This window comes from Nyctereutes procyonoides, unplaced genomic scaffold (assembly GCF_905146905.1).
Source record: "Nyctereutes procyonoides isolate TBG_1078 unplaced genomic scaffold, NYPRO_anot_genome, whole genome shotgun sequence".
In the NCBI taxonomy this organism is placed as follows: Eukaryota; Metazoa; Chordata; class Mammalia; order Carnivora; family Canidae; genus Nyctereutes; species Nyctereutes procyonoides.
Genome location: NW_026575134.1, coordinates 1,481,559 through 1,498,203, shown reverse-complemented (window position 1 = coordinate 1,498,203; position 16,645 = coordinate 1,481,559). Strand labels below are relative to the sequence as shown.

General features: G+C 48.8%; 1 protein-coding gene across 1 annotated transcript in view; it reads right to left on the bottom strand.

Annotated features, from left to right (window-relative positions):
* Positions 1–16,305: 16,305 nt before the first annotated feature.
* SPATA48 (spermatogenesis associated 48) overlaps positions 16,306–16,645 on the bottom strand; it is a 59,628-nt gene continuing 59,288 nt past the window's right edge. Inside the window, exon 10 of the mRNA XM_055300779.1 lies at positions 16,306–16,429. Within this exon, the coding sequence (XP_055156754.1) occupies positions 16,306–16,429 (124 nt within the window). The remainder of the gene's footprint in view (positions 16,430–16,645) is intronic.

The window sequence follows — 16,645 nt, the reverse complement described above, 5'->3', positions numbered from 1 at the left end:
GTCGTGACAGTGACCTCTGAGGGCGGCGCGGGGCACAGGGCTCTCCTCCCGCGGGCTCGGAGGGGACGGAGGGTTGCCTGTCACTGTGTTCCCACCCTAAGTGCGTCGGGTGGCTGTCTGAGGACAGCGGGAAGGCTGCGACACCCTTCTCCCCGGACGAGGGGAAGCTGGGCCGCGGGCCTCGCCGTCAGCCTCAGGCCACCTGCGCCCTGCGCGCCCCGGACGGTCTGGCCTGGCCTCTAGAGGGTGACGGGCGCCCCAAGGGGCCGAGAGGGGCAGTGTCATGTCGGTGGCTCCTGGGACAGGCCGGACCCAGCTCACTTTCTTGGTCAGGATCACCCGCGGCCATTGCCGAGGGACATGCCGGAGTCCCAGCGCCCCTCCAGGGCCCCGCGGCCGCCTCTAAGGGCAGTGTCCCGCTCGCCGTCCGTCCGCGCCTTGCTGCCCCCGACCGGTGCCTGGTCACTCCGAAGCTGCCTCCCTCCGAGCTGGCAGGCCTGGCGCGCCGGGAACACGGGCTGAGCTCTGGTGATACCCATGAGAGCGCGGACGGCGTGGGCCCCCCGGGTAGCCAGCCAGGGGGATGCACAGGGTATGTTTTCCTCTCTCCATTCATGCCCATACGCAGCCCCCCAGAGACGGGCACACGCTCAGACGAGCCCAGGTGCAGCCGGCAGCCAGGCCCCGGTGCACCTGTCCACCAGGTGTGCACCTGCGACTGAGCGCGGCTCCTCCCACCGAACCCTGACCCCAAGGCATCTGCTCATTCCTCGCTGGCCTTCTCCCTCCTGTCTTCCTGATGCCAACATGGATCACTCCTCATTGCATACGCTTTTTTTTTTCAGTTGTGGTAAAATATCCATAACGCAAAACTCACCATTGTGGGGTACGGTTCGGTGATGTTAAGTACATTCACAAAGTCGTGCGACTTCTAGAACTTTCCCATCCTGAGTCACAGAAGCTCTGTCCCTACTAAGCACCAGCTCCCCTGCCCCGGGCCCCCCAGCTCCGGGCGGCCACCCTTTACTGCTGTCTCTAGGACTCTTCCCCACGGACCTCGTATGATGGAGTCACGCAGTATTTGTCCCTCAGTGACGGACTCCTATCGTTTTTGTTTTTTGTTTTTTCTAAGATTTTATTTATTTACTCATAAGAATACAGAGAGAGAGAGAGAGAGAGGCAGAGGGAGGAGCAGGCTCCATGCTAGGAGCCCGATGCGGGACTCGATCCCGGGACCCCGGGGTCACGCCCTGGGCTGAAGATGGCCCTGAACCGCTGGGCCACCCGGCCTGCCCAGACGAACTCCTTTCGCTTGGTGTATGGTCCTCAAGGTCCCTCCATGTCGTTGCAGGTGTCAGAACGTGATGGCTTGTTAGGGTTGAACAATATTCCGACCCAGGTACACACCACATCTTGTTATCCATTCACTCTTGGGTAGACACACGGGCTGCTTCGCCTTTTAGGTTCTTGTGAATACGGCCAGCACAAACGTGGCCGGACCGATACCTCTTCCAGGGCTGCTTCCAATTCTTCTGGATCTGGATCTGGAACTGGAATTGTTGGATCAAGTGTTTAATATTTCGAGGAACTGCTATACGGTTTCCCATAGCGGCCGTCCCATCTTAGGTTCCCACCGTAATGCGCAAGAGTTCTGATTTCTCCACATCCTCACCAACACTTGTTTTTTTGGTCTGGTATTTATTTATTTATTTATTTATTTATTTATTTATTTATTTATTTATTTTTTATTTACTTTTTAAGATGTCTTTTGGTTTTTTTGATAGTAGTCATCCTAACGGGCTTCTGGAAACATCTTACTGTGGGGCTTTGACTTGTATTTCCCAAAAGGTTAGTGATATTGAGCATGTTTTTATGTGCTCATTGACCATGTGCCTGTCTTATTTAGAGGAATATCTGTTCAAGTCCTTTGCCTATTTTTTAGTTGAGTCATTTATTTTGTGGTTACAGAGCTGTATTGTTCATAAATCCTGGATACGAACTCCTTATCAGGCATGTGACTTGCAAACACCTCCCGTTCTACAGGTTGCCTTTTTCACTCTGTCGATAGTGTGTTTTGATGCACAGAAGTGTTTATGGTGATATGGTCCCACTTTTTAATTTTTTTTGCCTGTGCGTTTGGTGTTTGTTCTGAGAAATCATTTGCTAAACCCAATGTCATGAGGTGTTTTCCTTTAAAAGCTTTCTACTCTACATCTTATATTTAGGTTTTTGATCCATTTTGAGGCAATTTGTTAAATATGATTTCAAGTCGGGGTTCAAGTTTGCTCAGAGCAGAAGTCTTACGCTGACAAATTTTAATCTTTTTTATTTACAAGACACACCTTCCCCTTAAAGGAGGGGAAAGTTTAAAGATGAGAAGAATGTCCTGAGGGATAAAGACAGTCTCGGGCCATACTGGTAGCCCCAACACCCAGCTGAACAAACCTTTGTGAATTGAGTACAGATCTGTATCAGGATAAAGACGAATGCACCACTCGGCTCGTTTCTACTCCTACAATTCCTCATCAGCCGACTGACAAGATGTAAGGATGTCTGAGGCCATCAGAAAAAAAAAAAAGTATACTTATTATAGCAAATGCTTTGCCTAAATAATTCCATGCTATTTACCTAAGTTGTGATCATTTCGTTGGCTTACAAAACCCTTTAACAGGCTGGCGGCGCATACACAGCCCTCAGTTGTCCTGTAGTAAAGCTACTAACAGAGAAGCACAAAACATGCTTCCAAGGGAACTCTGGGCTGATCCGGGATCTTCAGAAGAGATCTTGCCCGTGATGGGAAATCAAGGGAACGGGCTTCCAGCTGATGACCAGACAGGGACTCTTCTTTGAGTTAAAACAGCAGAAACCAACTTCATGTGGAAGGATATGACAAATTAGCCTACCTGAGCCACCCAGGATCTGGATGTAAGAACGTGACCCTCGGTGGCAGTAGGCATGCTTGCAGGACACATCAAATCCAATTTTCCCATTAGCACGCAGTGTCCGAAATCAAATGCATTATATTTTGGTCGACTTCTTCTCCGGACCAGCTCTCTCTGCCAGGCTCAGAGGGAAAACACTTCTATTTTAGTCTAAAATATGCTAAAGCAGCAGCCCACCGCTGGGCAGATCTCCCACCCACCCTGCCCTGTGACTCTCCACCTGCAGACAGCCCATCCCTTACCTGTTTACACTTTTCTGAGCACCTTCAATGTGCAAACTTTGAACAGGTCAGTATGCAACCGTTGGTCATTCCACAGAAAATCTCCAAATGTCTGCATATATGGCCCTTGATCGGTGTTCTTTTTAGCCAGGTATGTCCCAGGCTCATTTCTATCTGGATGCAGCATATAGGGGATTTTTTCCTGGGGCGTGGTGGGTTTTTAATAAGTGTTGCCTACGGTAGTAACAGATTGGGGCGAATGAATTTGCAATGTTTCCCACTCATCTTTGATGCCCTAGCAATCATGTGAAATAAGATGGTGGAGGTGTAAACGGATACCACCTTCCATCTTTCCTATATATGAACTTTAGTTGACTTCCTCTTGATCTCAAGACCCATGACATTAGGACCTGAGTGGAAATCAAGAGTCGGACACTTAACCAACCGAGCCACCCGGGTGCTCCATGCACACACATCGTTTTTTAGTAAACCTACTACAGAAGAGGGCTGGCCACGCAGCCTGCACCAGGCCATCCCATCTGATGCTGCTGTTGCCCCCAACCCGCCAGCGGGCCATCGGGAAGGAAGAGGAGGAGGAGGCGGCACCCACAGGCTGGAGCTGGAACCTTACAAAGACTCACTGAAACCCTTGTCTGTGTGTCTGTTCTTGCTGTCTCTGATCTTGGTGTGGTGGGTGTCCTGGGGAAGCCAGAGCCCCTTCCTCAGGTAACTACACACACGTAGCCCAGGGATCAGAGACAGAGGAAGAACCGCGTGGGAGGGCCTCCATGGGTAGTATTGGACTGACTGGTACTTGAAAAACTGGAAGATAGTGCTACAGATGACGGCACAGTGGTCGTTGCCTCCCTTCCACCTCTAACTATGGGGAGAAAATTTCCTTTAGAGCTCCTCCCGAGGGGACACGCACTAGAAGGGGGATCCTGAGAGTGGAGCTCACAAAGTGGGAGATGGACCAGTTGATTTTTGTGGAATGTGGTTCTACTTCTACACTGCAACTCATCCTGAAGAAACTACCACTTATTGTCAATATCGAACCCAAAGGTACAGATGTAGTGAAATGACGGGACACCTGCGCCCCAATGTTGACAGCAGCAATGTCCACAATAAGAGGAGCTGCGATGTCCTTCGACAGATGAGTGGATAAAGAAGACGTGGTCTATACACAGTGGAATATTCCTCAGCCATCAGAAAGGAGGGGTGAACATCTACCATTTACATCGATGTGGAATGAACTGGAGGGTATAATGCTGAGTGAAACACATCAATTGGAGAAAGACAATTAAATGGTTTCAGTCGTATGTTGAATATAAGAAATAGTGAAAGGGACCATAAGTGAAGGAGGGGAAACCGAGTGGGGAAAAACCAGAGAGGGAGACAAACCATGAGAGAGTCCTGACTCTGGGAAACAAACAAAGGGCTGCAGAAAGGCAGTTGGATGGGTAAGTGGGGTCACCGAGTGATGGGCCTTAAGGGGGGCACATGATGAGACGAGCACTGGGTGTTATGTGTTGGCAAATTGAATTTAAATTTTAAAAAATTAAAATTAAATTAAAAAATAAAAATGATCAAAGAAAAATATCACGATTACTTAAAAAGACTGTTAAAACCTGCCTCTCCTTACCAGTTACCAATCTTTACACTTTTTCGGTACTTCGACCAAAGACACCTATTGCCGCAGATTTGCAACGTAGAGGCAGGTACAAGAATACGGCTGCCTTGTAGTAAGCCAGACGCTAACAGGATCTGCAAAGCTTAAAACGACAAAACTCTACTAGATTTTTGGGGGGTTTGCAAAATGTAGTTATTTTTCATAAAGAGTGGGTTGGGTTAACACGGGACGACTTTTATCTATAGTTTTAGAATGACTTAATAAGAATTTTTAAATTTGTCAGCTCTAACTCCTAATATAGTAAATGAATATCAGTGGTGGAAGTCACACGAACACATCCAGAACCTTAATCATTTTCGAGAGTGTCGCGGAGTCCTGAGACCACCGATCTGGAGAATCGCCACCCCACATGATGGAGGAAGTCATCAGTTCCCATCTCCAGTCCAACCACGTATGTTCCTCCTTTGCTCCGGCTCCCATGTTGTCTGGAAGGTTCTCCATCCCCCATCCCCCACCCTTAGTGGATTTCGTGGCATTATTCAGGGCTCAGCTCAAGGTCATGAGCCCCAGGAAGCACCTTCTATTCTGTTCTCTGTTAGGGGTCCTTAGTTGTACCTGCTGCCCAGCAGCCCGTCTCACCTTATGCTGTTTCTCTCTGCAGCTGGAACACATCACACGCCCCGGGAACCTAGCTGCGTGGAGTGGGCCCCCAGCAGGCGCGTTAACTGAGTAACCCGCTGTGCCCTCGGGTCTCTGCTAAAGCCTGAGACGTACACGGGAGTGCGATTAGGGACAGAGATGGTGGATGTTCATAATCCAGGCTGGTGGAGCTTGCGTCCAGAGAAGCGGGCGGAGGACGGTCATTTTCCCTGAAGTGGAGCAGAGTCAGAGGTCCCTGTTTGGAAGGAGTCTGGCAGTTCCACCTCGACTTACTGTGAAATCTGAATTGTTGGGTATTTTCAAAGAAGTGGTTTCTTCTCTCTCAGTCATATTTAAAATGATTGGTGCTTGATTAAATAGAGTCACAATAATTTGCAATCAGAATATCTATTGTCTGAGCCTGGCTGGAGGCAGCCAGAGGCCAAGGATTCTGAGGAAGCCCTGCCTCGACTAGAGTCCTCATTCCACTGGAGTCAGTGTGCTACCCCGAGCACCCGTCTGAATCCCAGTTCTTCATCTGTGAACTGTACAAAAGAATATATCCCGTGTAGGGTAGTAAAATGAAATGTTACTTTGACCTGGCACACGGCGCATTAAAAAGGTTTTGGCTTTCTCACTTCCCTTCCCTTCTGTTGCCCAGCCCTCAGTGAAATTGCAAACTCTAATTAGTGGGTTCGTCATCTGCTTGTGATGTTGTTTGCATCTTTACTTGGCAAATTCAGAGGAAGTCTACTAAAAGTATTCGAGAACCCGGAGAATCGGGTCCAAATCAGTGAGATCGTACTGGATACAAAAAGAAAATCTTCAAAAAATTAATTTTAGATCCTTTTCTATTTTCATTCCAGTTTTAACTCCATGGTTTCATCTTGTACCGTCTTTCCCAGCTGCCCTGACCTACAAGTGTCTTTCTTTCCTATGAGGCTATAAAATGTGTACAATCTACACTATACAATTTAGCCCTTAGTAGAAGAATTTGGCGTGTTCTGTGTCCCAGTAAAATGCATGTGCACATGGAGACTGCTCATAGTCCTGGTGAACCATCATCCATCCACCCATCTGTGTGTCTGTCCATCCGTATGTTCATGCATCCATCCATCTATATGTTCATGCATTCATTCATCATCCAACCAACTGTCCATCCATCTATCCATCCATCCATCCGTCCGTCCATCCATCCATGTGTCCATCCATCCATCATCCATCCATCCACTCATCCACCCATCATCCATTCTTCCATTTATTTATTACACAGATATTTTCAAGTAGTACCTAGTTCATGGCTGGCTAGTTACAGGGCCCTGGTTGATACCAAGATAAATAAAACATGGTCCCAGACTTCAAGGAATGGGAAAGAAAAATACATAAGTGGATCTTTTCACTATAAGGAGATAACTGCCATATCTTATATACATAACTAAAGTAAGGCAATATTATGAGTCACAGAAATGAGGGGACTTATTTGACAACTATATTAAAGGGAGACAAAGTAGAATCCAAATTGGATGTAGGATGGCTCTCAGCGTCTGGGCTGGGCACATGGGTGAGTCATGGTGTCACCAGCTCATCAGGATGGCTGGAGGTTGAGCAGGGTCAGAGGCCAGTGGCCCGCAGGTGCTGTTCAGGGTGGGAGAAGGGCGGCTTGTCACACGGGCAGCAATACAGCTCAAGAGGGGAGCTATGATCTGTTTCAGAGGAGACTTATTTTTTTAAAGAATCTTTTTATCCATGAGAGACACAGAGAGAAAGACAGGCAGAGACCCAGGCAGAGGGAGAAAGCAGGCTCCACGCAGGGAGCCCGATGCGGGACTCGATCCCGGGACTCCAGGATCATGCCCTGGGCCGAAGGCGGGCGCTAAACTGTTGGGCCACCCAGGGATTCCCAGAAGAGACTTATTTTTAATAACAAGATCATTATTGTGTGTCGAATGTTTCTAATGTGCCTGGTATTTCTGTATGTTCTCTCTTTGAATGTCCTCAACAACCCAGAAATTTTCTAATATGAAATGTGAGCATCAAGGACAAAAAATTTCTTGCCATGAATCAAGGAAAATACCAGACCCTGTGCATCTTCCCAGCCTGTGCTGAGGATGCATTTAGTAGAAAATCAGAGAATTAGGAAGATAAAAGTTCTGAATCAGGAGAAAGCTCCAACCAAGAGTAATCAGACACCCTGGTCCCACATTCAGTGGCCAGAGCCCAGGAAGGGCAGCGGTGGGAATTTGGTGTCTCCCCTACACAGGACGGTTTCTCCCCGCTTGGCCCCCGTGAAGCCCCTGCCCTGCTTCTCCCCGTCACCCACTGCTTTCTTCTTAGGCAGGAAGTGAAAGTGAGCAACTCTCTCACATGCGGTGCTTCTGATGGAAAGGGCACCTCTCCGTGGGGCCTGTGAGAAAGGAAGGTGGCTGAAGCTTTTTCTGAAGAACAGAACCTTCCTTCAGGAGCCTAAGACTCCATGCACCCTTGAGGACAAACCATAAAAAAAATTCAAAGGAACTAGGGTCAAACCACAGTCAACATGAACAACAGCACTCCCCACGTTAGCTAACCTCACCTTTTAAGCAGAAGAGGGTGAGGGGTTTTCAAAGGTCCACGTGCTTTGGAGAAATACCAGGAACTCTCACCTCCCTGGTATGATGATCTCCAGGTCTGAGCTCTTGGAGCCTTCTCCAGGGTCAGCCTGGAACCCTACACAGGGTATGGTTGTCCAGCCACCACTCTTGGGCATGGCACAGCCTCCTGCACCGGCCCTTACCGATGCCAGGTGCCAACTGGAGGGCTGGGGTGTCCTCCACTGCTCTGTGGAGCCAAGAGCTGACGTCGGTGCTCAAAAGATTGGAGCCCCCCAAACAGGCAGTGGCCAGACTTCCTTGGGTGATGTGGAGCCCTATCTGTGTCTGCTGAATGGAGTCACATCTGGGGGATGCTTCCACCAGACTGGCCCTCGGGAACATAGGGAGCAGGGCACAGCCCACACCTGCGATCCCACCACGCACCCTGACGGCTCGTCCTCCTTCAAGAAACGAGTTTGCTCTGTTCCCCTGAACCGTGACTTGCATCCAGATCGCTGGGGGCTACCCCTTCCCCACCCCCCGGGGTGTGTGGACATCACTCACCTGTCCCCTTGTTCTCAGAAAGCCTCCTTGAAAGTCCATAGTCCCAGCGTGTAGTTCACTGCTTTGTGTGTGAGGCTGGCTCCAGAGAGGTCCTTTTTATTTCTCAACTGGTAAATTCATTATGAAATAATTCTTGGAGAGATACAGGCCACTGATTTTCTGCAATTTGCTACACCACACTTTAACTTGTGCTGAAAGCTGAGCCTTTTGGTCCTCTTGTTTAAGAAGTATATTAATATTTCTGTGACCTTTACTAGATGGCAGTTGAGATATATCCTTTTAAATAACAAAACCAAGAAAATCAATGACTTAAAATATATATTACTGACCCTGGTTTGATGAGCAAATTAGGAGAGATAAGCCTTTTCCTAAAGGAAAGAAAAAGTCAAGAGGACTTGGAAAGTTCAAGTAGGATGATTATAGATTCACGAATGGATGCATGGGTAGGTGGTCGATGGATAGACAGACGGACAAAGGGACGAACAGGTGATGCATGGGTGGAGAGATCGATTCCAATATTTTCAGACATCTGAATGGGTTCAGATTCATCTTGTGATATGCTGTAGCACTTTGTATACCTTTAAGTTCCACATTATTTCTTAGGTAGCAATTCACTTGAGTTTTTAAAGGATCACACGTTTAGTCTATATCTGGATGACAATACAGGCGACAGCAGAAGGCCGCCTGTGAGCACGCTGGGCAGGCCAGCTCTGAGCACGTCACCAGCCAGGAGGCCGAACGCCCTCCCGTTTGCATCGGTGTTGGTCGTGGCGCTCAGTGCCCGGTAGGCCCAAACCTGCGCTCAGGACCTGGATTTCCTTTGAGCCATGAACCTCCTCCCTGGCAGCTCCCAGTTTTCTCCCACCGGGTCCATGCTGCGTGCAGAGCTCAGTATAAGGCGGACAGAAGCCCCGAGAGCTGGGCCTGAGCAGAGGCCGCACCCCCAGAGTCGTGGTGAGCAGAGAGGAGACAAGGGCCAACGTTCCCTTAGAAACCAGTCCGCGTGAAGCCGCGACCTTGACCTTGCCGTCTTGGTCTTGCGTCCCAGTTTGCGGCATCTCCAATTGCTCCCGGCGCTCTCACAGCCACCTCAGGAAGGGCACACAGGACGCTTGGCTCAAAATGCCAAGGTCCTTAGTGGTCCTCTCAAGGAAGACTTGTTGCCACCGTCGTCTTATGTGATTGAGCACAGACGAGCGGCCATGAGCCACCAGGTGCTGGGGGGATTCACCCAACATGCCAGTTTGGGTTTGGAGGCTCTGAGCTGCACAGGTGAGGTCGCAAGGTCCCAGGGCTCCCTCTTTCCTGCCTATCTGGCTGGGTTTTCCCTTGACCTGCTTTGACCTGCCCTGAAGCTCACCATCTGTCCTGCAGACCAAGGGCTGCACTCGGAACTGGACCATCCCCATCCTCCGTGCAGATCCCCCGGACCAGGCTCTCTGCCAAGGACCCTGTGGCCCGGGCCGCCCTGTGCCTGCCCCTCCGCCCTGCCAGGTACATTGCCGAGCCCCCTGCATTGTATCTCGTGGCTTTGCCCACAAAAGTCACATGGAACTGGTCTGCCAACGCCGCAAAAGTATTTACACTGACTCTCTACGGCTTTATGGCCAAAGTGCAAATGCAAGGAAGTAAAGCTGTTTTCGTTTACAGTTCACAGGCTAGAACCAGTGGGGTTTGCCCTGGAAACCCACTCGGGGTGACTGCCATGTGGGGGTGGCACTCAGGAAATGAGCCCTCTTCCTGTGCATCATGAACAGCGGGTACAGTGAACCGGGCAGCTCGGCCTCTCGGCGTCGGTGTGCGCCAGCGCGTGAGGAACTAGGGTTAGGGGATGGGAAGTGCTCTGATGACGGTCCCTGCGAGGACGTTCAGAACCGACCATAATGAGCTTCGATAAAACCACAGTAGAGCGTCTGGATTCCATTTCGGCAGAAAGCCCGAGGATCTACTCGGGTACAGAGTCAGAAAAGAATATCGAAGCTGTGGGGCCCAGAGCAGAACACTTGCCTTTTTACGCAGGTTTGTCAAAAGAATTTCTTGTGCGCCTCCTGGATGCCCCCCTCCCGCCCACCTCACCGGTTAGCACTTGGGCTCCCCTGCCCCAGTGTAATTAAATAATTCCCAGTTCCAGGACAGGAGGGGCATAAGCTGGGCACACCAAGGTCTTTTCCGGTCACCATATATGACCAGTTCCCTGGATCATCCCTTAAACGTATCTGTGTGTGCGTGTGCGCAGGACACCTCTCTCACCATAGCGAGTCTTGTTTTTATTTTTAATGCGTATTTTTTTTAATTTTTTTTTTTTTATTTATGACAGTCACAGAGAGAGGAGAGAGAGGCAGAGACACAGGCAGAGGGAGAAGCAGGCTCCATGCACCAGGAGCCCGACGTGGGATTCGATCCCGGGTCTCCAGGATCGCGCCCTGGGACAAAGGCAGGCGCCAAACCGCTGCGCCACCCAGGGATCCCTAATGCGTATTTTTTTTAACGCAGCGTCACGTTTCGGAGAAGCACCAGTCCGTTGCCTACGCTAAGGGTTTAAGCCGTGTGAGCCGAGGAGAGCCTCGGGCCCGGCGCGGCGGCTCAGCGGCCTTGTTGACTCGGACCCCGCGGCCCACTGCCCCGCCGGGTGCTCGCCGCCGCTGGCCCCGGGGACGGGGTGCATCCCCGCGCACGTTCGTCAGGTGCTAGCGGGCACCGTTGCAGCTGGGCTTGTGGTTGTAAGCACAGCCCGACCTCCGTGGCTCTGTCAGGCCGGGTCACTTGTTTTTCTGCAGAAGCTGAGGCTCGGAGCCGGGAAGCGGTGCCCGACCCGCGGGCCCACTCAGACCGGCTCTGAGGCACCTGCCGGCCGCCGAAGGGCCCGGCCTCCCGGCGGATTCCCTGAGCAGCTTCGGAGAAAGCACCACGTTCCACGTAGGCAATAAAAAAAGAAAAAAACTGATCCTGAAACTCACATATTTTCCGTAGTTAATTGCAGTTACTTGGCATTCGTCTTCTTTCCTCGGCGGTTTACACGTTGTAACGCAGAACTCCGTGATCCCCGGGGCTGAGAGCCCCGCAGGCTGCCCCGCGCTCCGTGGAGGCAGTGGATCTAACTACAAAATTCTCACTTATCAGAACATAGTCCCCAGGGGGCAGCTGATCCCTGCTGCTGCATCACTGGCGCCTCCACCGCTGCACCTCCAGGCCGGGGGTGACCCATCACGCAGCCTCGCTGCATCTTCACTCCTTGTCCGGCCTTGGGCTTTCCTCTGGCGCCGGCGCCCCACTCGGGGCAGGAAGCGCTCGTGGGAACCACATTCAACACTTCTGATGAGGGCGGCCCAGGGGCCCAGCGGTTAGGGCCGCCTTCGGCTCAGGGCATGACCCTGGGGTCCCGGGATCCAGTTCCGTGTCGGGCTCCCCGCAGGGAGCGTGCTGCTTCCTCTGCCTGGGTCTCTCCCTCTCTCTCTCTCCCTCTCCCTCTCCCTCTCCCCCCTCCCTCCCTCCCTCTCTCTCTCTCTCTCTCTGTCTCTCATGAATAAATAAATTAAATCTTTAAAAAACAAAACAAAAAACCACTTCTGATGCAATCGGTGACCTACCAATGTCTCCCAACAGTCAGGCATCTCCTACTATCATGAGGATCTTAAAGTGGAAACAAAAAAATCTGAATCTCTGCGGAAAGGGGAAAAAGCAGGTAGGGAGCCAGCGGTTCTCAGACGGCACCGCGTACCAGAATGACTCAAGAGGCTTCAGAGGGTATCGGTTTTGAAAGTGGAAGCCTGACTTGTGTTTGTAGCGCCTCTAAGTTCGTCTACTGGTTTAGTTCAGCCTTGAGTCTTTGGCAGGCATGGGAAACGGGAGCACTTTCCATTTTAGCATTTTCCACCCAGGGCACCTCTGTAATTTCACACCTATCTATATTACAAACCACTAAATTTTAGAAAAGATGGAGGTGGGTGGCTGCATAATTCTCACTCTCAGACACCGGGAGGGGCCAGTGCTTCCTTGGTACTAAATTCATTAAAGAAAAAAAAGATGATAGTTCAGGGATACAGACTTCTTGTAACTTTTTCAAATTTTCCAATTTTCAAGAAATATATGTCACCGTAAGTATAAAAATACGCAATTACTATTAACGTGTTTTGTATCTCCCCACATTATTCTGTGTACACCCATTTAAAGTTAAAATAGGGTAACTAAATACACACCGCTATAAAATCTGCTTTTTACACTTCCCAATAATCGCGTGCACATCTTTCCACGATCATAGAGACCTCTACTGTCCTTTCAGTGCATGTATTGTATTTAGTATATTCATGTACTGCACTCTACTAAATTTTCTCTCAACGGACATTAAGTAGTTTCTAATTTTTCTCTGTCATAAATTGCCAAACCTTCAATTTTATATATATATATATATATAAACATTTGTTCACTGGTGTAAGTCTTTGCTTGACAAAATCCTAGAAGTGGAATTACCAAGTTTGAACCTTTGCCACCTGGAAATACTGCCGAATGCCCTCCGGAAAGGCGTTAGCACTAGCAGGTCCTACTCACGGAAAACAAAGCTATGGATGTTTTCTTACCAGATCAGCAGGTGAACGTGATCCTACAGTCATGTCTCTAACACTCCCAAGGTGTCAAAATAGCATCTGTTCTTTGGCCATTTTTATTTCTCATTTTTTGAGTGCATTTATTAGTATCGTTTGCCTTGTTTCTATTGGTGTGATTTTTTACCCCATCATGGACTGTTTGTATAGTGAGGAATATGAATTTTCATCTGACATATTTTGCCAACAGCTTTTCTTCAAAAAAAATTTTTTGGTGGGATTTTTTTGAGTTAAAATAGCTATTTTTTTTCTTCATAATTTCTGGCTTCAATGACCTCTGGAAAAATTTTCCTCACCCAATAAACCAATTCTCTTACATTTCCAGGTAACCTGCCTAAGGCTGTCAATTATCCACTTAAAGCTCTATGAGCAGTTTAGTTTTGATTTACGGGGGAGACCTGGATGTATTTTTCTGTTTTGTTTCCAAACAGTTGTTTCAATATCATCTATTGAAACAAATCTATCCTGTACTCAGAGGCTTGACATAATTTCTTCTTATAAGATTTTGTTTATTTATTTGACAGAGAGATAGAGCCAGAGAACAGAAGTTGGGGGAGAGGCAGAGGCCGAGGGAGAGGCCGGCGCCCCGCTGAGCAGGGAGCCCGACTCAGGGCTCAATCCCAGGACCCTGAGATCATGACCTGAGCCGCAGGCAGATGCTTAACCTACTGAGCCACTCAGGCTCCTGTGACATAATTTCTTTATCTGCTTATTTTTAGATTTCCTCTTCTCCATCATGAGTATCATACTTTTCATATTATTGAGCTTGAGCAATGTATTTACAGTATTTCATTGTAACACCCTTATCTTCTAGAATAAGCTTGTTGGCATGCATTTTCTCTTATGGACGAACTCTCTTAGACTTTCTATCACCATCTTCCTCTTCCACCTAAGTTCCATGGACACTGCTGAGGTCCTCTGTGTTCGGGGCATCCCTAGGGATAGATGAAATGAGACAGTAATGCTGTAGGGCAGCCCATGCTGTGGCGAGAAGAACAAAGGGCAAGTGGCTAATCCGAGGAGGGTGTGTTGGCTCCCAGTGCTTCAGAATGGCCCGACATCAGACTTCAGATCCTGACGAGCACATGCATACCCCTGAGGCTGTCGTCCTTGACTTTTACAATTTTCATTTGAACTGCTGATCAAGGAAACCTGAATAACACAGCTGGCAGTCACAGGTAGAGGCCCGGGATTGCGACAGGCTGGCAGAAATTTCTATGTTGGCCTTGGATTCAAGGTCTGTGGTGAGCAGGATTTGCATTTTCCATTCACAGGAAACAGATCTGAGCTAGTTACAGTGCAAATGGACAGCCGCCATCTCTCTTCTGCTGGATGTGGCCTGGGGATGCTACAGGCAAAGCCAACATTCTTCCAGAAGCAGCTTTGAGGGTGCTCAGTGCTCGGGGAGGGGTCCACTGAATCCTCACAGTAGAGGATGGAAATATTTTTCTTAACCTGCAGAACGTGAAGATTAGGTGTGACTAGTGCTCTGCCATACAAAAGCCCAGAATAATAAACAGGTGCCTCTGATTTTGAGCAGTAACGCCTCCTGACAAAGTGGCCTGCCAGAGATGTTTACCACAAAATGTAATCTCTGGCACCTGCATTAATATGCTTCCTGGACAGGGCTAATCCTTCCCATTTGTGTTTGGGTGAGAATCTTCCAGAGATGAAGATTTTTGTGGTCTGATGACTTTTTTTTTTTTTAAATAGAATTGCTTATTCTGAAAATAATTAGGCCACAAGATTGGGTTCAGGTGAAGCCATTCCTTTTCTGTGAAGGCAAGTCAGCTTCCCAGGATGAATGGACACGTGCCTTCCCGTTTGTTCTGGCAGGAAGGCAGCTCATGGAGAGGGTCTAAAGAGCCAACACCAGATCTATGGATGTCCACTGAGGCAGTGCCCAATCTACAAACAAAATTAGCTGATTTTGCCCTTCTGAAGGCATAAGTGGGGCTTGTACACATTGGCTTGAGGTTCTGTAGGATCATTATCTCATCTGGAACCTCTTGGAAGGAGAAAGCAGGAAGCACACACACACACAATCTTGAGAAATACTTCTAAAAAGTCTAGGCACATAGAATTTTTTTTTTGTCTTTTTTCTGTTTCTGTTTGTTTTGTTTCTGAGTAGCTTAGTGAAGGTTATCTGGCTGGTAGAGAAATGGAGGCACAGTATCTAAATTTGGAAACCCTGGGTTCTAGCTCTAACCCTACTAGTTATTAGTATTTTGACCTGAAATAAATACCTCACTTCTCCTTGTGTCAGCCTGGCTGTTCATAAAGTAGCAAGGTATTTGTAAGATGCCTGCTATGGGGTTGGAGGATCAAATGAGCTGAGGTTTGTGAAAGCGCTCTGTGAACTCTGACGAGATCTATAGATACGAGTACACAAATAGAAATAAACGTTACGTGTGTACAAGTAAACCTACAGTTGTGTGGCCGGAGGGACCCCACACAGACTACATTCACTCTTGAGTGATCCTGGAGCTGGTGCTCTGTTTGGCCAAGGCCCGGACAATCCACACCCTGACCCTAAAGTGGTCGTGACTGGTCACTGCTGCCCCTCGAGCCTCATGGAGCCCAGGGAGTCCTTCATTTTCTGAAAGAGAAATATTACAGCCAGGCAAGGGACGCTTCTATCCTTCTCTAGCACAGCTGTGGTCACAGTGTGATGTTCTGTGTGAAAAGACCACCACCACTTTCTCTCTCAGCCACTCAGTCTTCCCATTAAGAACATATGGGGTTTCAATTGGATAGTCTATGGTCACAAAAATCTATGATCTAGGCTCTACAGTTATAATCACTGCACTGACATGGTCAAGACATGAAACCTCTAGGCGGACCTGACATTCCAACTCTAGCGAGGAATCTTCTAGAAATAGAACCACTGCTACTGGTGGATGGCTTCCAGAAAATCTTGGCTGCTCTTAGGGGAACGGTGGTACTCCAGGGCCAGGTCAGGCAAGTGACTGGACTTGGAGTCCAGGAAACTCTGTCTCGGGCAGAAAAGAGCACCAGACCTCATCCGAACTCTACAGACATACCCGGGACACTCCTGGGTCTTTTATTTCCCCGTCGCACCATGCGCAGTGCCTCCCCAGGGCTGAAGTTCATAAGTCCCATTCAGAGGGCACGCCTTTGTCAGTAGCCTGCAGTTTCCTTTTGCTTCTTATTGAAGGGATTGTAGGGTTTTACAGTTGTGACCATTCGAGACAGCGGTGCCTGGTGACCGAAGAGGTCAACTTCCATTTCTTTCCGTAAGATGCTATAGCAAGGTGGAGAAAGAAGAGAAAAGAAATGGCCCATAAAATAAACATAAAAAACGTAAAACCTCATCTATTTTCCAATTAACTATACATGTGTTCAGGAGAGTGAATGAGGGTCAGAGGGGCACATAAGAGAAAGAGAGACTGGGAATGATTAATCCTTGTGTGCATGGTTTCATTTATTTCTTTTACTGGCACTCAGTTTCATTTATTGC